This window comes from Brachyhypopomus gauderio, chromosome 14 (assembly GCF_052324685.1).
Source record: "Brachyhypopomus gauderio isolate BG-103 chromosome 14, BGAUD_0.2, whole genome shotgun sequence".
Lineage (NCBI taxonomy): Eukaryota > Metazoa > Chordata > Actinopteri > Gymnotiformes > Hypopomidae > Brachyhypopomus > Brachyhypopomus gauderio.
Window position 1 is genome coordinate 19,980,597 of NC_135224.1, and position 23,147 is coordinate 20,003,743.

At 47.9% G+C, this 23,147-nt stretch overlaps 1 protein-coding gene across 1 annotated transcript in view; it reads left to right on the forward strand.

Moving 5' to 3' along the window:
- Positions 1-2,270: 2,270 nt before the first annotated feature.
- The window catches only part of cdh24b (cadherin 24, type 2b), a 46,399-nt gene continuing 25,522 nt past the window's right edge, over positions 2,271-23,147 (forward strand). The window contains exons 1-3 of the mRNA XM_076972846.1: positions 2,271-2,576; positions 4,083-4,202; positions 5,638-5,805. Of these exons, the coding sequence (XP_076828961.1) occupies positions 2,294-2,576; positions 4,083-4,202; positions 5,638-5,805 (571 nt within the window). The 5' untranslated portion in view covers positions 2,271-2,293. The remainder of the gene's footprint in view (positions 2,577-4,082; positions 4,203-5,637; positions 5,806-23,147) is intronic.

Below are 23,147 nucleotides of genomic sequence, written 5' to 3' on the forward strand. Positions count from 1 at the left end.
GCTACGGTCCCTCTGAAGAATGTTATATTTTGGATCAACTCCTTCAGCCTATGTCAGTTTCTGTATGTTTTCGTCCGTTAGTTGCGCGAGACGTAATTGTTAGAATGATGAGACGAGGCAGCTGGTATCTGTCTCATCGGTCGTCGTTGGAGACGGTTTGGGCGTATGATCACATTACTGTTTATGTTTGTGGGGGATCGTTGTTACTGTAATGTCTTCAAGCATGGACGAGTGACAGATGAACGATAAAACGCCTGCGTGTGTGCGATTCTTCAGAGTAACCCGAGTGAGAGACAATGAAAAAATGAGGGATGGCGGAGAGAGAGAGAAACATGGCACTTGTGTTGGTGGTACAGTAATCAAACAGGATTTGTTGTTGCGTCGTCCAGATCAAACCCTTTCCACCTAGCTGATTCTCCTCTCCGTTCATCATCCCGCTACGCAGGCGTTAATGATCGTGGCGGCTTCATTAAGGTCCTCGTTAAAGCGCCTCGTTAAAGCCGGTCATTAAGGTCCTTCGTTAAGAACCCCAAGCCGGAACCGCGTGCGTCTGGCGGCCTGGACTGACCCGGAGCCCGTGGCTAATGACTAACGTCGGTATCGGCGGAGCGTCACGCGGTGACTACTGCACAGGAACCGTTAGCAACAATGCCCCGCCCACCGACTGGGCTGGTGGCCATAGTGAATTAGCCTTCACTCCTTGTTGCCATGCACTACTGTGAGAGCCTCTGTAAAAGAGACCGTGGAGCCATATTCCCTAAACTAAAGGACCAGCACTGCTGGAACAGGAGGAGGCGTCTGGTCGCCACGGTTTCCCTCGCTCCTTGGCACGGGACGCATCTGATGCTGGGATGGTGCGTTTTTTTTTTCTTGCATCAAAAACACAATCTGGAAAAGCAATGAATATTTTAATTAGAAAAAAATCAAAACTAGGCGGTTTGGCACCAGTGGGGGGAGAAGTGCTTAGCTGTCTCCACACTCGGCTGCTGGCTGCATTTCTCTCATTTTTCTTCTCGATCCGCAATGTCACACGTGTGCCGGAGGGTGTGTGGAGCCGGGGGCGTGTGGTGATGGGGGCGTGGTGGTGATGGGGGCGTGGTCATGGGGGCGTGGTGGTGATGGGGGCGTGTGGTGATGGGGGCGTGGTGATGGGGGGCATCGTGATGGGGGTGTGGTGGTGATGAGGGTGTGGTGGTGATGGGGGCGTGGTCATGGGGGCGTGGTGGTGATGGGGGCGTGGTGGTGATGGGGGCGTGGTGATGGGGGGCATCGTGATGGGGGTGTGGTGGTGATGAGGGTGTGGTGGTGATGGGGGCGTGGTCATGGGGGCGTGTGGTGATGGGGGCGTGGTGGTGATGGGGGCGTGGTGATGGGGGGCATCGTGATGGGGGTGTGGTGGTGATGAGGGTGTGGTGGTGATGGGGGGTGGTGATGGGGGCGTGGTGATGGGGGGCGTGGTGATGGGGGTGTGGTGGTGATGGGGGGTGGTGATGTGGGTGTGGTGGTGATGGGGCGTGGTGATGGAGGTGTGTGGTGATGGGGCGTGGTGATGGAGGCGTGGTGGTGATGGGGGCGTAGTGATGGAGGTGTGTGATGATGGGGGTGTGGTGGTGATGGGGGTGTGGTGGTGATGGGGGCGTGTGATGGAGGTGTGTGGTGATGGAGGTGTGTGGTGATGGAGGTGTGTGGTGATGGGGGCGTGGCGGTGATGGGGGCGTGGTGGTGATGGGGGCGTGGTGAAGAGAGGCCTGTCCGAGACACACACGGTCTGGCCTTGTACAAACACTAATGAGTGAATGTTGATGTGCTGGATGGGCTCGTATGCCCTGAGCATGACTGGCCACTGGGGGGCGCTGTGCCAAATGCCTGCTCTCGGGCCTCCAGCCGTCACCTCCCTCTTCTGTTCCTCTTTATTTCTCCACTCCTCCATTCTCTTCCTCTCTATTTCTCCACTCCTCCGTTGGTTTGCCAGTTCCGTGACAGTTTCGATCCAGATGGCTCACTTTGATTCGTCTTCTTGGGAAATGAATGTTAATTTTAGGGATATCATTTCTGTCTATTTTTCTGTGTTTGGCCATTGCATTTTTCAAATCCCTATTATATTTCACTTATACGTTTGTACCATTTCTCTCTCTACCTCTGCCCCCTCTCTCTGTCTCTCTGCCCCCTCTCTCTGTCTCTCTGTCCCTCTCTCTGTCTCTCTGTCCCTCTCTCTGTCTCTCTGCCCCCTCTCTCTGTCTCTCTCTCTGTCTCTCTGTCCCTCTCTCTCTTCTCCATGTAGCTCCACACTGACATGGACAGAGGTGATGGACGCACCAAGTACGTGCTTCGCGGTGAGGGGGCGGGGTCTGTGTTTGTGATTGACGAGAAGACAGGCAACATCCATGTGACGAAACCCTTGGACAGAGAAGAGAAGGACGAATACCGGCTGATCGCCACGGCAACAGACAGCCAGACAGATCGTGCCTTGGAGCCCTCTTCTCAGTTCATCATCAGGGTTCAGGACATCAACGACAACCCACCGGTGTTTGAAGATGGACCTTACAGCGCCACCGTGCCCGAGATGGCCAACATAGGTACTGCAGGCAGCTTGTAATCCCCCCCCTCCTCCCATCCGACATGCACTGGTGTCAGTGTCAGTGAGTTGAGCGCAATATATTCCCTCAGCCTTGCGTTTCCATCAAAGATGGAAGGAGAAAGACAGATTTATCGAGGTGTGGGCTGAACAAAGCACCCACAAGGTTAACTCGCTGACTTCTGTCAGAGGGAGCTGTCGCGTAAAACCCAGAACAAGAACAAGAACTTAACACCATTAATTCTGTCAATGACCCCGCGCACTCTTGGAATGGAAGTATTTATATATCAAGTCTCTTTGGTTTGATTTTTTTTTTTTCATTTCCTCAGACGCCTGAAAATTGTTATTCATTTTTGTCTGGACTACTTGTCCAGACTACAGCACGAAATGAGGATAATTAAACGAACGTTCACGTATCAACCGCAAACACACGAGCACGTTGGAGAAGCTCACACCTGCGTGCTGAGAAATCCGGCGTGTCGAATGTGGAAACGTATCGCTTGATCCCTGTGACCAGCGTCGCGGCCGCATCTCGGGCGGACTGCGTGCGGGATTTCCGTTAGCTCCGAGCCCGTTGCGTCAAGCACGCGTCTCCGTCTCGCTACGCTTTTTTTATTTACCTGCCCGTCTGATTGTCGGTTCGCGACTCCGAGCGCACGCCAGCCGCTCCGGGTTGTGAGCTCGGTCCTTGTTTCCACGGGGTTCAATCTGCATTCTTAACTACCTGCGATAGACCAGGAAGTGGTGCAGCCCCAACCAGCACTATGTCTCAGTAACACTGTCAGGCCTTTGATGTTGGAAAACAGCAACAGCTGCTCCCACAAATCCCCTCTTCCCTCTTAGCTTGTCAGCTAGTGTCCCATGGGAAACGTAGTTCTTTCTCTACAGTGTATGTATTTTTTTTCCCCCCTCTGCTCCCCTCAACAATTTCCATCCTTCTCATGACGGATGACAGTCTTTGATTTATTTGGTGAGGGAAAGTATGTATCTGTCAGAGATGGAAGATGGGTACAGGACATGCGGGAGTTAGTGGGGGTGGGAGGGGCAGTTGGGTGGGAGGGGCAGTTGAGTGGGAGGGGCATTTGACAGCGATGGGGAGATTGAGGAAGGGGGCAACAGGCAATTGGAGATAGAGATGAAGAGAGATGAAGTGTGATAGACAGAGGGCAATGTGAAGGAAGGTAAGCTGTAGAGGGGACAGCGGGAAGGCACTGCGGAGGGAGAGGGAGAGAGAAAGAAGGAAAAATGGAGAGAGTGAAGGAGAGAAAGAAAGAGTGGGAGATTGAATGTGTCAGTCTCTATAAAATTCTATCAGCTGAGGGTTCATGTCTTTGGTGAGCAGGAGGTCCCTCAGCTGTATGTGCTGTAGGCTGTTGTGCACTGATTCTGTTTCATGTTTCTCTCTCCATCTCTTCCTCTCTCCTCATTTTCCTCATCTCTATCCATCTCTCTCTCTATCTCGTTCTCTTCCTTGTTCCCTCTCTTCGTCTCTGTCCCTCTCTCACAGGCACTTCTATAATTCAGGTGACAGCCACCGATGCGGATGACCCCACCTACGGGAACAGCGCCCGGCTGGTGTACACTCTGGTCCAGGGTCAACCCCACTTCTCCGTGGACCCGCAGACAGGTGGGCGTGTCGGCTCCGCCTCCCCCGGCGCTTCCCCCTCCCCCTTCCTCCCCCCCTCCCCCTTTCCACGCAGGCCTGCATGTCTCTCTAATAAGGACCGCGACACCCCGACAGCAGAGGTGAAACATGCTTGCTCAAGCACTGATAATAGGTTTTTAATAAAATGTTTAATAAACTGAAGCCAGCACCTTCCTGTCTTGTCTGGCCGTTTTTCTTCGTCTTTTCTGCTTCTAACCTTCCTAACTCTCCCATCCTCTCCCTCACCACCTACCTGGCGTCTTAGCCCAGTGTGCTAATCTTCCTCGTTTTGGCAGAAGCGTATCTGCATACGGCGGGGCTCGGGCGAGGCTGACGTCGGTTCCGTTTCACGGCGGCCGGGCAGCTGCAGGACGGAAGTCGCGCTTCGGTGGGGTCTGACATAAGGGCTGGGAGAGCTCACGCTCAGGATGGCAGGGAAACACGTCGGGGCCTCTGATCCCCTTACTCAGGGGCACCCCCCCCCCCCCCCCCCCACACTACACCACCCTGCCAAAGGGGGTGGGTCTGGACGAGGTCAGGGATGTTGGAGAGGGCATTTGCCATTTGAAAAAATCCTTGCAGTTCCTCCGTGCCTCGGCGTGGCGATTGGTCCACCCACGATGGAGCGGCGGGAGGTGGAGGGGGGGGGGGGGGAGGTGGAGCAGCAGGAGGTGGAGGGGGGGGTTTGCGCAGGCGGAGGGCGGGCGCGTGAACCGAGAGTGCAGGGGCGGGAGGCTTAAGGAGGACGAAGGGAGCGGGAGAAGAGACAGAGGCCACGAAAGAGCACGGAGGAGACGTAGTGCATTAGCATGGCTCTCCGCGCCATTGTCTGCCAGCCGTATTTGTGTAACAGTTGGCGTATTGTGCCTCTGTCTACGTGGATAATGGACTTCCTTTGTGTTTTGATTCCATTTGGCCGCCTAATGAAACCTAATTAATTTTGTTGACATTTTGAACCCCATGCTGATATGAACAAGAGAGCAGTTTTTTTCATGAAGGGTTTTGAATGCTAATCAAGTATATTAACCTAATTCTGTCCTGTATGCATGGTGTGGCAATCTCTGGCTTTCACTCATTAGTGAAAGTTAGAATTCCAAGCCATGCCATTCCACAGGGTCTAACCCACTCCTCATTCATAACTAAATGACTTAAACGGCCTCATTATATTTGATGTGAAATATAGCCAACATAGCAAAATGGAGATGGAAATTATTATTTTGTGCTAGTTGTGAAAAAAAATTGCTTGAGTTTTCTCACAATATGAAGATTTGATATTGAGAAGGAGATGTTGGAAGGTTACGCTCTCTCTCTCTCTATCTCTCAAGAGATTATACTCTCTCTCAGGAGATTACTCTCACTCTTCTCTCTCTCCCTCTCAGGAGATTTCTCTCTCTCTCTTTCCCTCTCTCCCTCTCAGGAATTTTGCGCACCGCCGTTCCTGACCTGGATAGAGAGACTCAGGATCAGTACCTTGTTGTTCTTCAAGCGAAGGACATGGGCGGCCATCTTGGAGGGCTTTCAGGGACCACCACTGTCACAGTGAGGCTGACCGACGTCAACGACAACCCTCCCCGTTTCACACAGAGTGAGTTCCACCTGCACATCTGACAGCATGGTTCACAACACACACTCCACATTACAACACACACACTCATAAACAATTATCCATGCACAGATTACACACTCAGACACACGTACATAAAAATATACGCGCATATAGATAAGAATACACATTTACATACAAATAAACAAGAATACTTACATACATATACATGAAAATACACACATATGAATAAATAAGAATAAACACTTACATACAAACAGATAAGAATATACACTTACATGCAAACAGATAAGAATATACACTTACATACAAATAGATAAGAATACATACTTACATAAATATACATGGAAATGCACAAATATGAATAAATAAGAATACACACTTACAAACAGATAAGAATACACACTTAGATACAAATAGATAAGAATATACACATATGTATGCAACACATACATATGCATAATCATGCATAAGAATATTCACACATATACACACACACGACAATACACACACACACACACACACACACACACATACACACATACACACACACACACACACACACACACACACACACACATATACACACACACACACACACACACACACACATCACATCACATCACACACACACACACACACACACACACACACACACACACACACATACACACACACACACACACACACACACACACACACACATCACATCACACACACACACACACACACACACACACACACACACACACACACACACACACACACACACGATTATGTGCCTTTGTCCTTCGTTCAAACCTATCCACACCAGACATGCCCATACACAGCGTTATGCAAACATGTAAACAATACACGTCATGTCTGGAGGTGGGAGGGGCAGGTTTGGCTGGGGGGCGGGTTTGGCCAGTGGGCGGGGGCGGGGCTGCCAAGCAGGCATAGCTAAGAGGCTTTGTTCTCTGTGGAGTGGAAGAGCTTCCTGCCTCCCCTTCGGGCCACTAGTGTTGAGCCCCGCCAGCTCAGAGCCGGGATCTCCTTTGGCTTTACCCAAGCCTCATCCTACACACACACACACACACACACACACACACACACACACACACACACACACACACACACACACAGACATAGAGGCATGCACATGTGTGGGCACACACACACACATAGAGGCACATGTGTTGACACACACACACATGTGCACACGTGCCCTTGCAGAGGCAAACAAGCGTGCATGCGTAGGCACAAACGCACACACACACATGTACACACAAACGCACACATGCATGCACACACATACACACATGCAAGTCACATGCATGAATGGGCACATAAACACATACACACACACATTTTCTCCCAACATTAAGTCCAAGGAGCATATGGAACAAAACTGTAACTGATAAAAATGAAACAAATGTGTGTAAAGAAGAAAAAAAAAATTCAATAATCCCAATAATAATCCCAAAATGCTTATTTGACACATTTTTTTACTATACGGAGCAAAGAAGAGGCATAATTTACTGTGAGAGAACTAGCGTTTTATTCTCCTCAGAGCACAAAAGGGACTTGGCGAATATCGTAGTGTTCGGGGAATTTGAGCTCTGTTCCCCTTTGATTCCTGCAAAACCCACTACTCCGATAGTATTGTGTCTACAGTGAAGTACGGAGGACACTTACATCTACATCTGAGGCTCTTTTCCCGGAGCGACTCACAATAGTGTCATCTACATACCGAATGCTTCCTGTAATAGGTTAGAGTCCAAGCCACTACTCAAATAGGTTACTACTAGATGCAGAGAAAGAATTAGAAAATTAGCACAAAACCAATACATGCTAGAATGGTTCATTTAATCAATTAATCAACAGCGGTGCTTGGCCCCCAATGGCAGTGACCGCTCATACAGACGGATCATATGTCATATATTCATATTTATGTGACATTCTCGGTCACATCCATCTTCACCCCCCGTCTAGCTGATGTGACGCCCTGCAATCGGACCTTGCCGCGTCATTAATTTCTCCTTTATGTGTCTGGCTGAGTTAGCGACTCCATCTCCCACAGAGCTCTGTCCGTTCCACCTGCCGATCCCGAGAGCAGGCGGTCCCTGCCTGGGGTGGGTTGGTGTGGGGTGGGGGTGGGGGGTGGGGGGGGGGGGGGGGGGGTTCCTGCGCATGCTGGTGCAGATAGGCAGGCGTGCAATGCCGCTTTTAGCCCCCCCCCCCCCCCCCCCCCCCCCCCCCCGTCTGCGGGAATGTCTGCAGGACGCTTTAGCGCGGCGCCATGGGCCGGCGTGGCAGGATTTTTCGTTCGCAGCATTGCGGGGCGGCGCAGGAGACGTTGAGTTCCACGAAAGGGGGCGAGGAAACGCAAAGTGCCAGGAATGCAGCCCAAGGCCGCTACTGACAAGTACTCAGGCAGAAAGCACAACAGTATACAGCCCAGAGGAGAGCTCAAACTACAACTCCCAGGTTCACCTGCAAGAGTTCATCTGACAGTTGCATCGACAGGTGATGGGTCCAGGGAGAGTTGATAGGCGTGCTGGTAATGGTGCTAATGTATGTCCAGGTGATGGCGATTTGGAGCACAAAGAAGGAAACAGTGTGTATCTCGTATATGCCGCCTGCCGACGTGCGCTTTGGGAGGTGCGATAGTGAATTAATATACAATAAAGGGCACTTAGTGTAGGGAGTGTAAATATTTGGTTAGCTCTGTAAAAATCAGACCCGTCAGTATGACAGCATAACTGAATTATTTTTTGGACATTTGGAATACATCACATGGATGGGTAATGTACCCAACCGTACACACATTTCTAAACAGGAACCTGTAGTTCTTGTAACAAACAGTCCTTCAGACAAATGTGTTGGGAATATATTTGCTGCACATGCCCGGTGTACGGAGGGCTGTTATGTGTGTGTGTGTGTGTGTGTGTGTGTGTGTGTGTTTTGGCAGTGTTGATGAGGTTTCAGTAGTTAATTGGTAAACACGTGTGCAGAGTTTCGAGTCTTGGAGAGTACTCCCGCATGGGCTGAGGTCATTCTGTTTGGCTCAGATGCTGCCGTTTCGTTTGAGGTTGGACACGGCTGCAGATTTGTGGGAGAGGTGCTTTATATTGTGAGTTTGGCGGCTGCCGGACCCCGCACACATTAAATTGCTGTTGGTTTAAGAAAAGGTGCCAGAATCTGCTCTTTTTTTTTTATCTACCCTATCGGGGTGACGCCCCTGTAGGTCCTCGCAGCCGTCCACGTGGGGGTAGGTCACTCAGTCTGCCAAAACCCGAGAAAAAATAACTTGCAGTGGATGAAGGTTCGATCTGAAATACATCACACACACACACACACACTCCCAGAACTGAACATGACAGATTCAGCTATAGTCCACATTAGTGGAAGGGTTTCTATTAGACTTTGGCTCTCTTCAGTTGGTGGGAGTCCCGAATGGCATTTTAAAATCCTTACACTGGCTTCCTGTAGAATTCAGGATCCAGTTCAAGATTTTAACTTTAACATACAGAGCACTACACAACACAGCTCCTGTGTATGTCGCTGACCTGCTCCACCCCTACACTTCATCACGATTACTCAGGTCAAACAACCTGAGTTTACTGTCTGTGCCACGCTCATGTCTAAAGACTCGTGGAGACCGAGCATTTAAGGTGGTTGCTCCAAAACTGTGGAACACACTTCCTCCACATTTAAGATCAGCTGACACTGTAGATACTTTTAAAAAACAGCTAAAGACTTTCCTTTTTACGCAGGCGTTTAGTTAGTGGTGGAGGTTGCAGCCGTTGACCTTGTACACTGTATTTTATTTCTGTTTTATAGTGTGTGTTTTTGTGTCTTTGATTTATTTTATTTTATTTTCCGTTGTAAAGCACTTTGTGGCTTGTGCCTGTGAAAAGTGCTATATAAATGTATTTTACTTACTTACTTACTTACTTACTTAACATATTTGCTTAAAACAGGATTAATTACTCTGCCTGTAGAAAGTGTGTGCCAGGCACTTAGAAGTGCCACTGTGCTTGCCGATTCTGACCCGGTGACAGAGAACACTTTCCCAGTGTTTAATTTCTGAGCTTTAGCAGACAAGCTTAAACTCTTTGATGATCTTATTTCTAGGCCCAGGAAATACAACCGGTGTTCCTTTCTCAAATACTGCTGCTACTTCCTGGGATGTGGTTCTCCTCTGGATTACCAAACAGAGAAAACAGTTTCTCTCTCTCTCTCTGTTTGCCCACTCTTGTTTTCTTCTGTTTGTTTTTGTGTTCATTCTCACCTTTTTCTCTCCTCTCTTCTTCTCTCTGTCTGTGGCTCGGCTCACGGGGGGTTATAACACCATCGAAGGCAGGACTCCCCGCACTTCTGCTCAATTACAGGGAGGAGCATTAAAAGTGCTGTCCGAGCCACGCAAGGTCAGCTCCTCTCGCGCTCGCCGCGTTTAGCGCGGAGAGCGGATTAGCTCGGGGCCACGGAGGGCGCAGGCTGGAGGAATATATCAAACGCTTACCCAGGTGGAGAGCCACTGCACCATCTTTGTCTTATCTCCACACATGCAGCAAGAGACACAAAAAAGAGGCGCTCTTTGATTCGCGTAAGGTAAAGCAATCGTCTCACGCACGTGCCGGGTCACGTGTCTTTCGTGCGTTCGCGGACGGTCGAAGGAGGGGCGAAAGGCGACGGTTGCGGGTGTAGCGCCCTCTTGTGTGAGGAATTCGGAGTCGTGCACTGGGCATGCTGGAGTGGTTTTATGTGTTTTTAACGGTCTTGGGTGGTGTGTTGGAGGGAGACACTCGCGATGGCGGGCGGATGGATGGATTGGCAGATGTCTACATAGGAACACCGGATTAGATCGGCATCTTTTTTTATGTTGCGACAAGTTAAGAGACACGATGCGAGGAAACGTTCGTCATAAATATTAGTCATTTATTTTCCTTAAGTATGTCCCATTTAGAGAGAGATGGGGAGAGAGGCGGCTGGAGAGAGAAAGAGATGGAGATAAAGAGAGGAGAGGAATGAGTGAAAGAGATGAAGGAAGTTAAAGGGGAAGAATGTAAGAATAGAGCAAAGAAATGATAATGACGGTAATTTGTCCTCCGGACAGAGTGAGTGAGGGGGTGAGACACCGGGACAAGTGACAGAGAGAGACAGAGTGTGGGAGAATGAGAGAGGCGCTGGTGATATGTAAGAGGGACTGCTTAACCCAACTACAAGTCTGGAACCGCTTTATTTATGTGTGCGTGTGTGTGTGTGTGTGTGTGTGCATGTGTGTGTGTGTGAGCAAGACCGTGCTCACGCTTTTGCATCATCCTTTACACAAGCACACATTCACTCCATCTGTCTCCTTGCCTTGTCTGCATCTCTCTCTCCGTCTATCTCACACGCACACACACACACACACACACACACACACACACACACACACACAGCAGTTCATCAGTCTGACGGAATGAGACAGCGAAATGGAGAAACTTAGAGGTGACAAGCTTTGTCATCTACCTTCAGGGCTAATTCTCATTCTTTCGTCTCTCTCTGTCTCTCCATCTCTCTCTCTCTCTCTCTCTCTCTCTCACTCTAATGCTCTATTCATTCTGCAGGTACAAAATCCAATTTATTGTCCAAATCCATTTTTTTGGCTTGCTTGTGCACAGTATATTTTAAACGTGGCCGATATCCAACATTATTCTGAACAGATCACGCACCTGAACTGACCTGTGCGCACGTGTCATTGAGTCACGTGACACGTTCATCTTGTTCTAACTTCAGCCAACCACAGCAACCACTGAGTCCATGACACCAGCCAGCAACTGCATGGGGCCAAAGAGACTGTGGACTGTAATGTCTCAGTGGAGTCATGGCTGGACATGTGGACCTGTCTTCCGTTGTCCATGTTGCTTTCCCAGAAGGACCTCATTAACGTTGGACATAAAAGACTCATCAATCTGCATGTCTATATATATATATATCGTATACATATCGAAAACATACTGGACACATATCAGGTACATAATGGATACATATCGGGTACAGAGTGGATACATATTGGACACGCGTCGGGTTTCAGTGCCACATATAAAAAGCTACCATCACACAGCAGGCCCAAATCTGATACTTTTCTCCATATGTGACACAGATTTATCAATTGGATGGCAGTGTGATCTGTAAAAAACACACTGAATCTGACATTTTCAATTCCGATTAGGGCCATTTTCATATGTGAAAACGAAATCCGAGACGTAACCCGGCAATGCGACTCGGTCCGAACCGCCAGATCAGAATTCTTACAGCAGCCATCCAGGCCGACGTTCATCATAATTTGGTGTTGACAGGAAAGCAAATTGGACAACAACTGACACATCCAAATTTTCCTCTCCAGCGAGGTGCTTGCTGTGACTCCCGATTTCACTTCCTCGCCCTCGTGATAATCCGTTTCTGGCTTTGCAGGCAGCCCCCACTGCAGGTTAACACAGACTTCAGGCCATCACCTGTTAGCGTTGACGTCGTGTTGCTTGTTAACCTCTGGATGAGCAGACGGACCGCTGCTCTCCACATGCGGGTCACTTCTGTTCAGACTAACGTCGGATGCAAGGTCACATTAGAAAGACGTACAGGCGCGTTGTTCACACAAAAAAATGAAGCACAATTCCTCACTGGGTCGTATCCACCACGTGCTCCCAGTACATCAGCACTACAGTAGTGCTCTGATCCAGCTGTCCTTTGTACTGGTATGGCGCAGAACGTTCAGTGCAAGTGTCCCCTGTCGAGCTCAACACATGTTTATTCAGATCTAATACTCCAATTGAACGGAATGACAAGGAAGTGTCATGGTATAGCTGACAAGACTGTGACAAAATTCAGGTGATGTGATGATGGGAGAGAGCTCCAGGAACTGTCAACATTTTTAGTGATGGAGGACCAAAAATAAAGAAAAAAAAGATATATATATATATATATATATATATATATATATATAATATATATATATATAGAGAGAGAGAGAGAGAGAGAGAGAGAGAGAGAGAGAGAGAGAGACCCCTTTCTCTAATGCCCCTCCAATGACATGCACACTTAGAGCTTAGCCTAACTTTCTGTCTACTGCATACATGCCTAAAATATTTGACAAGCATGGGGTCCCGCCTCCTTGTAGAGAAGTTTCCTGATTGTTTAACGCAGCCAAACTGTGCTGAAGTTTTTAGTCGTTGATTACAGGGGCCAGGGCCTGTCACTTAGGACATTGTTGTTTTCTCAGGGCAAAATGTAGTGACAATAGTATATATAGACAGTGTCACACAAAAAAATGGTTTACAGCAACTTTAAGTCTTTTTTTTTGTGTGTGTTGCCTTTAGGTTGTGGAAGCATTGGGTGTTTATACTGGTCTTCAATGTTTCTACACACCCACCTAAGTTTTCTCAAGTCCAAGTTAAAGTCAAATTTATTTATATGTTTTTGCAACAGCCAATTGTCACAAAGCAGCTTTACAGATGTCCAAGCCCCAGTGAGCAAGCCAAAGGTTACAGTGGCAATGAAAATCTCTCTACGAGCGTGGGAAGAAACCTTGAGAAGAACCAAAACTCAAAGGAGGAGCCCGTCCTCCTCTGCTTGACATCAGACATCACAACAGGGGCAAAATAAGTGATGAAGAACAAAATAAGTCATAAGAATAAGTAAGAAATGGAAGTCTATGGTCTATAAGTCTATTCTGGGTTCCTTTTACATCCTAGTTTGGGTTTGATGAGGGGTGTGTCCGAAAACCCACTTGGCACAGGAGCGGCCCGGGAACAGTTGCCCAGTTGATCTAGAAGCTTCTCGTCATTCTAGGCGGGAAAGAGAACGGGGCTGGTGGAGAATTGCGTGGGGGCGGAGGTGGGCAGAGCTACATCAGGGATATACAGAGCATGAGCCACAGCAGCAACCATTCTAGGCTCAGCATCAATATGATGGCAGAGGTAGATGTACCCCGGCAGGAAGAGAGGACTGGGTTGTTAGGCATGGTTCAAATACTAACGTGTTGGCACATTCTAACCCCCAGCCAACAAACCTGAGTGGCACAAAAGAGGAGAGGTAACAGCCTCAGGACATCCCAGTTTACCATAACCCTCAATACCCAGGAACCCCCACATCTACACCTTCACCTAAGATGAGCAGCATTTAACAAAATGTGTTAACAAAAAAATGACTAACAAACGTATACTGAGGTTAGTTTTGGTGTGCCACAAGGATCTATTCTAGGGCCCCTCTTTATAGTGTATATGCTACCTCTGGACATATGTAAATATTGTGCAAACCATTCTGAAGACAGTTGCATTTCATCAAATATCATCTTATTGAGGAATCTCTAAAGGACACCAGACACTGAATGTTGAGAAACTTTCCATTAATCCTGCCAAATCAGTTCTTATTGGCCCCACAGGCAGCCAGGACTATCATCTCTTATTATGTAATACACCTTGATGGGTCTCCCAATTAAATCAGTTAATTAAAGCATGTTTAATAGTTAAAGATCTTGGTGTAATTACGGATCCCATCTTCTCATTTGAAGTTCATGCAAATAATTTTTCAGCGTTTTTGCACCTCCAGGAACATTGAAAGATTAGAGATTTATTGTCATTACATCGTGCAGAAATGCATTTATCACTTCGGATTGGACTACTGTAAATTCCTCCCAATCTGGATTGGACTATTGCTTCCGGATCTAACCATTGTGATCTTGATTATAATATATGTTTTTCTTGACATACAAAACATTGAATGAGCTCGTCCCATAGTACCTTAGCGGTCGTTTATGATCCGCCATGTCTAAGTCAATCAAAAGTTCTTTATTAGTAGATATAATAAGAAAATCTACCTAATGGGGGAAGAGACTTTTCCAGGAAAGGGCTATTACCAGAATGCCAACAAGGTTTTCAATTGTATCTAGTAAAATATAGTCATGACTACTACCAATTGCTGCACTGAGATTAAGCAATATGGGCACAGAGACACAACCATGATCAGAAGCCAACAAGTCATTCACCAGTTCGATCAGCGCCATCTTTGTACTGTGTTGAGGCTTGAACCATGACAGAAAGACGTTATGTGTCTGGTTCTGATGTATGAGCTTAGCCGCTGAGTTGTAGCTCCTTCTAGGATCTTAGAAAGAAAGGGACAGTTTGAGTTCACCTGAAATTTGACCCCTGACATGGGTCGGAGGTCGCTTTCTTGATCAGTTGTTAACTGCTAGTTTGAACATGAGGGGTTTACTATATTAAATAGAGGTTTGATTACTATGGATAAATGTGTGGGAATTGATTCCATTCTTAGCAAATTGATGATTTTGAGTAGGAAATGAATTTTTATCAGTTCTGCCTATTAGACATGATTGAAGAGCACTAGCATCTTTGTTTACATGGCTGTTTTGGTCTATGTAATTGCCTGACGGGACATTAATACTCTGAATACTATCTGTAATGTTTCTATTTTCTCACTGAAAGAATTCTGAAAGTCTGTACTACGTGATGTTGGAATTTGAGCGATGCTGTCAGTTTGATTCCTAGTTAGCCGTTTCTTTCCCTTCAGCTGGTCCAACTGCATGACATGACATGGGTCTACCTCTGCTTCCTCTGTTCGCTGAAGACATGCGAGGCTCATGTGAATGCATGAAGTGTCCCGAGGGTGAGTTCACCAAGCGTGAAGGATTCAGGGCTTGGTGTGTGTATGTGTGTGGGGTGTGTGTGGGGTGTGCTGTGAGGAGCAGTACCATGCTCATCCTGCCCATTCAGACAGCTGTAATCGTTTGAACTAAAATCGTTTTCCAGCTCGTGCCGAGTTCAAAAATCGCTTTGTTGATGAGGGACTTTTTTCCTCCCCCTACCCGCACACGCTCAGACCGCTCACTACCTACCCGTGACGTCTTTGTTCGTTTTCCCGGAGACAGCCCTGTTGAAGGACGCTAGCTGGTGGCCGTGGATCGGATCATTTGTGGCTCGATGGGGCTGATTGGATCGTGTTCGGAAAGAGTATCACGAGGGGGGCGGACGCGAGGGGAGAGCGTGAAAACTGCCCCTGAAATGGCGTGACGCTCGATTGGTGCTCGTGCTGGGGCGGTAGTCACGGCAGTCATGGGTGCTCGAGCCCCCTGAGCCTGCCGGGGACGGTGTGTCTGCAGCAAAGCAGGAACTTCAGAAGAGAAGAGTCGGTCTGTCAGAGGGCGAAACGATGCAAGGTCAAGGGTCGAAGTTCCAAAGCTTCTAGAGTCATGGGGCTGTGTTGCGTGTCCTGGGAAACAAGTGAGAAGAAGATTGTGGGTAATGGTCCAAATGCAGTGAGCACCAGGGGTTAACAGCTACACGCTCGCATGGGTCATACAAGCTGACCGAGCTCTTCTCAGACAACAGATAAGAAAGAAGAAAAGACGAAAGTCCTGTAGCACGTTTGTGAGTTTGAGTTCTCTCCCAGATAATTGCACATCACAAGGAGGCTTCCCTCTGTAGGTACGGTGGCCTGTAGGGATTCAAATCCAGCCCTTTCCCACCTTAGGTTGGTGAAAGGTCACATCTTCAGTGGCCATTTGTTGATTTTTAACATTTTTTGGAGGAGAAATCCAGGGGCTGTCTTCTGCGGTAGATTCCATCAGCCACGCAGGCAGTGAGCGATTCCACTTTGCCTGTCATCCACCCTGGCAGAATGCCTTCACGCAGAATAATGGAAGTTAAAGCTATTCTTTTTGTGCAGGGGTCTGCCAGGCTGGCAGACAGAGAGAGCGGGAGAGAGAGAGGAGAGAGGAGGGAGAGAGAGAAATGAGGGAGAGAGAGATGGAGAGCCAGGGAGACAGGGAGGGAGACAGAGGGATGCGATAGAGAGAGATAGAGGGAGGGGAGAGGCAGAGTGAGAGTGAGTGATTTTTATTCTAATGGGGGCAATGTCAGCAGGTCTCTGTGCTCACGTCTCCTCCCCTCTGATGAATTCGGCCGTCGGAAGCATTGCCAGCACACTCGGATCTCCGGCGTTGAACCCTGGCCTTGCAGAATCCTCCAGCCGTTGTGTTGGGTTCAGAGGAGGTGGAACACGGAAGAATGGCTCCGAGGGGCTTTACAGAAGGTCCAGATAGCCGGGCTGGATATCTGGCTGAAATGAACCTCTCCACTGATCCTACTGAAGGTTCTTGAAGATCTTTGGGGGTTTGGTGCTCTGAAGCTCTCGGCTTATCTATTATTTAATGTCTCCCACCTGTTTAGGGCTGAGTGTTATGAAGGGTGTTGTGTTGAATGGGCTGAGGAGGATATATCTAATGGCAGGATGAGAGGGAGCATGACTGTTGTTTGGCAACACAGGCCTGCTTAGAACCACATGATTTAGACCAGGTCTACAAAAGCATTACTGCCATTGTAATTTGATCCGGATGGTTGTTGTGAGGGCATTTAGATTAAACTCATTTGCAGCTGAGGAGAGTTTGAGGGAGCTGGTTTATTACAACTCAGTGAGGCTGAAGATATCTGGGGATATTTACAGCCCAACCAGCAGGAGGAGACTAGTGGTGCAAAAAGGGCCTTGGTAACGCACACACACACACACACACACACACACACACACACACACACACACATAAAGGGTCTTGGTCTCTGTGGGAACACAGTGGAGTTTACATTCACAACTCATCCAGTATTGACTTGTTTGACTTCTTCTTTTTCTCTCATTGTAATCCAAACCCTACCACACACACACACACACACACATTCAGTGTTCTCTATTTTGGGTGTAAAATCACCATTGGAAACACTCCCATATCTCTACACTACATTTTCATTCCAGTTTTCCTTCTCTTTTTTTCCTCTCTGTATTTATCAGCTTCCCTCTTTCTCTTCCTTTCTCTTCTGTCTATCTCTCTCCCACTCGTTCTGTTTCTGTCTCTCTTACACCTCCTATTCAGTTTCTTTCAGTCTGTTCTCTCTTAGTCTTTCCATTGTTAGCAGTTGCTCGTGTTTTGCTCCTCTCTCTCTCTCTCTCACTCTCTCTCTATCTCTCTCTCTCACTCTCTCCCTCTCTTTCGCCCTCTCTCTTTCCATATCCTTCGCCTCCTCTCTCTCTTCTTTGCATCCTCTCTCTCTTCCTCTTTTTCTGCATTCATGCTTGGTAAGTGAACTCTTCACACTCTCCTACGACATCCGCACAGTGGAGAATCTGTTCATTCAGCAGCATGAGCGTGCCAGCAACCCCTGAACCTCACACACACACACACACACACACACACACACACACACACACACACACATACAAAGGTTTAGTTAGCTCTATAAACCCCTGCATCTCCCAAACTCACACACAAACAAACACACACACACACACACACACACACAAACAAACACACAAACACACACAACACACACACACACACACACACACACACCCACACACAGACACACACACGCACACAGATACACATACACACACACAAACACACATACACACACACACACACACACACACACACACACAAAGATTTAGTTAGCTCTGTAAACTTTTGCATCTCCCAAACACACACACACACACACACACACACACACACACACAAACAAACACTAAGGTTTAGTTAGCTCTGTAAACCCCTGCATCTCCCAAACACACACACACACACACACACACACACACACACACACACACACACACACACACAAAGGTTAAGTTACCTCTATAAACCCCTGCATCTCCCAAACACACACACAAACAAACACACACACACACACACACACGTATACACACACACCACCGTCTCTCCTGCTCCAGGTTATTTCAATGCACACTCATTGACAGTGCGTATGCGCTGCAGGTGGTGTGAACTGCCCTGTGCGGGCGGTGCTGTGTGTGGCTGCCAGCCCCAGCCGTCTGGGTCCACACACGCTCCACCTCCCCACCCTGAAGAGCGGCAGTCACGCCGCAAAATTACAGCTTCACACTTGCTTAAACACCAGGGCGGGCATCACAATTTCAAAGCAGGCTATTCAAACTGCAAAGCATCACCGCACCAAAACATGGATCCTTCTGTGTGTCCTAAGATAGTCCAGCCCATTTGAACTCATTACCAAAGCTAATGAGGCAGTCAGTCACTACAGCACTACTGACAAAGGGAACAAGCACTTGATCACTGTTCACAAAGAAAGCGAAGAAAATTATGTCATAATACAGTGCAATATAGAGCAGTGTATACCAGAATACAGTAGTATACAGTATATACTAGAATACAGTAGCTTTAAACTAGATACTGCAATACTATATACTAGAATTCACTATATATTCACTATATACTACAATACTGCAATATACAGTATATACCAGAATACAATAGTATAGAGTATATACCAGAATACAGCAATATACAATTTACACCAATATTTTCATATCCAAAACTAAAAATGACAAACATTTGTCACTGAAAGATGGTGAGCAAAGTTAATGGTAAATGGTAACGACATATAAACCATAAATATAACAATGGCAAATATTTGTTTATCTATAGTTTCAAGGGATATTTCACGTTATGTTCAGTATGTAAATTTTCATCGTGTTCCTGTGTTGAAATGTAACACCAGACTCGTTCTGACAGGCTCCCGTGAGCCAGGACTCTTATTTTGCCTTGTCCTAGTTTTTTTTTTTTTTTTTTTTTTTGCTCTTAGTTTACATTTCCTTTGATCACCAAGACTTCTTTTTTGCACTTGCATGAAAAAACGTCTGGTGAAATTACACTGTTCTCAATTGTATCATCTGAAAGCATGTGACGAAGTCTTTTTTGAAACCAAAAGGATGGTGATTCAAGGGTAAAATTCTTTGCTCTAATGCGAGCGCACATAAATCACAGATAATTATACTTAAAGATTTCCTACCGGATTTTGTATTCTGTGTGTGGCATGAAACTGTGAGCATTTTGCATAAGCTACTTACCCCACATATCTTGCATAGCCTCTTTTGTGAATGTGAAAAACATTTGGAAAGTTGTTTGTTGTGTGTGTGTGTGTGTGTGTGTGTGTGTGTGTGCGCATGTGAGCATGTGTGTAAATGTGTGTGTGTACACATGTGTACATGGCTACCGAGTCACATAAAGCTGTGGGAAATGTGAAATAGTCATTCTCAGTTGTGGCCCCAAATACACACTGAATGCTGCTGTATGTCAGTGCAGTGATCACCGCACAATCGGACAACGCAGTGATCACCGCACAATCGGACAACGCAGTGATCACCGCATAATCGGACAACGCAGTGATCACCACACAATCGGACAATGTAGTGATCACCGCACAATCGGACAACGCAGTGATCACCGCACAATCGGACAACGCAGTGATCATCGCACAATCGGACAATGTCATGATCACCGCAGAATCGGACAACGCAGTGATCACCGCACAATCGGACAACGTAGTGATCACCGCACAATCGGACAACGCAGTGATCACCGCACAATCGGACAATGTAGTGATCACCGCACAATCGGACAATGTAGTGATCACCGCACAATCAGACAACGCAGTGATCACCGCATAATCGGACAACGCAGTGATCACCACACAATCGGACAATGTAGTGATCACCGCACAATCGGACAACGCAGTGATCACCGCACAATCACCGCACAATCAGACAATGTAGTGATCATCGCACAATCGGACAACGCAGTGATCATCACACAATCGGACACATCGGACAGTTTAATCCTGGACATATGAATAATGCCTGGTCGGCTGCATTTGCTATATGGATGTCTCTGTAAGTCTAGTGCCCCCCCCCCCCCCCACACACACACACACACACACACACACACACACACTATCCACTCAACGTCTCCCCTCTCACACTTGCCGCCTCGTTCTGGCCACTATAAGTGTCTGTATGATGGACTCTCACTAAATGCATGCAGATATTATGCGGGCATTTTCAACCAGTGCGTTAGCTTTAGCTAGCTAGACACTTTTTAAATGACTCTCCTAAGTCAAGGTGGGCCTCTTCACGACAGCATAAAACCCGCCCCGTAGATAACGCCGTCCCCGCCGCTCTGGGACCGCTCTCCAGATGCTCTTCAGTAGCTGTCGGGCCAGTCTCGGGCCACTCCGAGCCTCTTCTTCTCGTCTCTCCCCCTCTTGTCGGCGTACCGTAATAAGGCACCACGTTTTGCTGCGTGTAATTAATCAGATCGGCCCAGTTTTGACCTTTTCCCAACCCCATTTTCCACATTTAGTGGCCGTTTTCTGTTTTTTTCCAGTCTATATTGGCCCCTTTCCCCCTACTGTGTGCTCCCCCTGGGTAATTGGGCTGTATGTTTAGAGCGCCACACCTATATTAAACCACAGAGCCCTAATTAACTCCTCTTGTCTGTCTCCCGTCGTTATCCGCGTTTTCCGTGTAATTGGAAACTGGTTCGCCTGGACCAATCCGCTCGTCTCGGTGGGGAGGCCCCGCCCAATCAGCAACACCCTTGCGCTAAGCAAGGCGGGGAGAAAATAAGATGCTTGCGTTTATTATCCAGCAGAGGACGATGAACGTGGGCGGCTCTTTGAAGTGCAATCGGAGAAGCCGCGGCAGAGGCCTTTGATTACGTCTCCGGAGTGCGATGGCCCGAGGGGAGCTGGGGTGAGGAGGCCCGGGGGCGGGGCTGAAGTGGGGGTGGGGGTGGAGGCGGTGGGGGGTGAGTCCCATCCAATTAAGCTCACTCCTCCGTGATGCTCCATCAGCCTGCTACACCAGCAGCCTCCAAACACCAGCGCGATAACACTGATCTCCTGGAGTCTGCAAGCGCCGCTCCGCGCTCTCTCTCTCGGGCCTGAACTGTGACTCAGGAAGTGATAGGTGGATGGCGTGTGTGCGTGTGTGTGTGTGTGTGTGTGTGTGTGTGTGTGTGTGTGTGTGTGTGTGTGTGTCTATGTGAAGTGTGTGAAGAAGAGCTCTCAGCTTGAGGCGGGAGAATGATGTACGATTTGATGGGCAGCAAGGAGGGTATGTGAGAAGAAAGCTGAAGATGACACCACCATCGCTCTTCATTCACACACACTGCTGCCACTGTGTGTGTGTGTGTGTGTGTGTGTGTGTGTGTGTGTGTGTGTGTGTGTGTGTGTGTGTGTGTGTGCGTGTGTGTGTGTGTGTATTTGTGTGTGTGTGAATGCATATGTGTGTATTTGTGTATGTCTATGTGTGTGAAGCAACCACCATGTCGTCACACACAATACATACACAAAAACACACATATACACCATATCTCATCTTAATGTAAACATACCAGCATTTAGCTTTGTACCTGTGCCGTGTGACCTGCTCGGCTGTGTGTCTGGACGTCTGGGCGTCTGGACGTTTGTGCGTCTGGACGTCTGGGCGTCTGGGTGTCACCGCCGTAACTGGGCCCCTCCTCCTCCTCCATATTATTGGGTTTCGTGATAGGCTCCTCCTCCTCCTTCATGTTATTGGGTTTTGTGATAGGCCCCTCCTCCTCCTCCATGTTATTGGGTTTCCTGATAGGCTCCTCCTCCTCTTCCTCCATGTTATTGGGTTTCCTGATAGGCTCCTCCTTCTCCTCCATATTATTGGGTTTCGTGATAGGCCCCTCCTCCTCCTCCTTCATGTTATTGGGTTTTGATAGGCCCCTCCTCCTCCTCCATGTTATTGGGTTTCCTGATAGGCTCCTCCTCCTCTTCCTCCATGTTATTGGGTTTCCTGATAGGCTCCTCCTTCTCCTCCATATTATTGGGTTTCGTGATAGGCCCCTCCTCTTCCTCCTGCATGTTATTGGGTTTCCTGATAGGCCCCTCCTCCTCCTCCATGTTATTGGGTTTCCTGATAGGCCCCTCCTGCATGTTATTGCTCCTCCTCCTTCTGCATTTCTCACCCCTACTGGCTCTTGTGAGTTTCTCTCCATGTTTATTGGCTGCAGACTTTTCTCGGTTTGATCTTCTGTGACTTCTGTTGTTTTCACTGTACCTCTTGGTTGCATTGAGACCTAAGTGGGTGGGATCGGTGAGACATGAGAGGGCGGGGACAGTGAGAGCGGATGTGATCAACTTAAGTGGGCGGGGTCAGTGAGATTCAAAAGTGTAGGGGCACTGAGACTTGACTGAGACTTTGGGCGCAATGGTGGTAGTAAGACATAAATAGGTCATGGTCAGTTAGACTTGAGTATTAGGTTCACTGAGAGTTAGATAGTTGTGGTCGGTGATGGTCAACCACGTCAGGGCACAACGTGGGGTCAGTTAGAAATACACAGGCAGGGTCAGTGAAGATACAGTTCTGTAAAGGTGCAGAGCTGTAAAGATGCAGGACACTAAAGATACGGAACAGGAAATATGCGATACAGTAAAGATGCGGGACAGTAAAGATGTAGAGCTGTAAAGATGCAGGACAGTAAAGATGCAGGA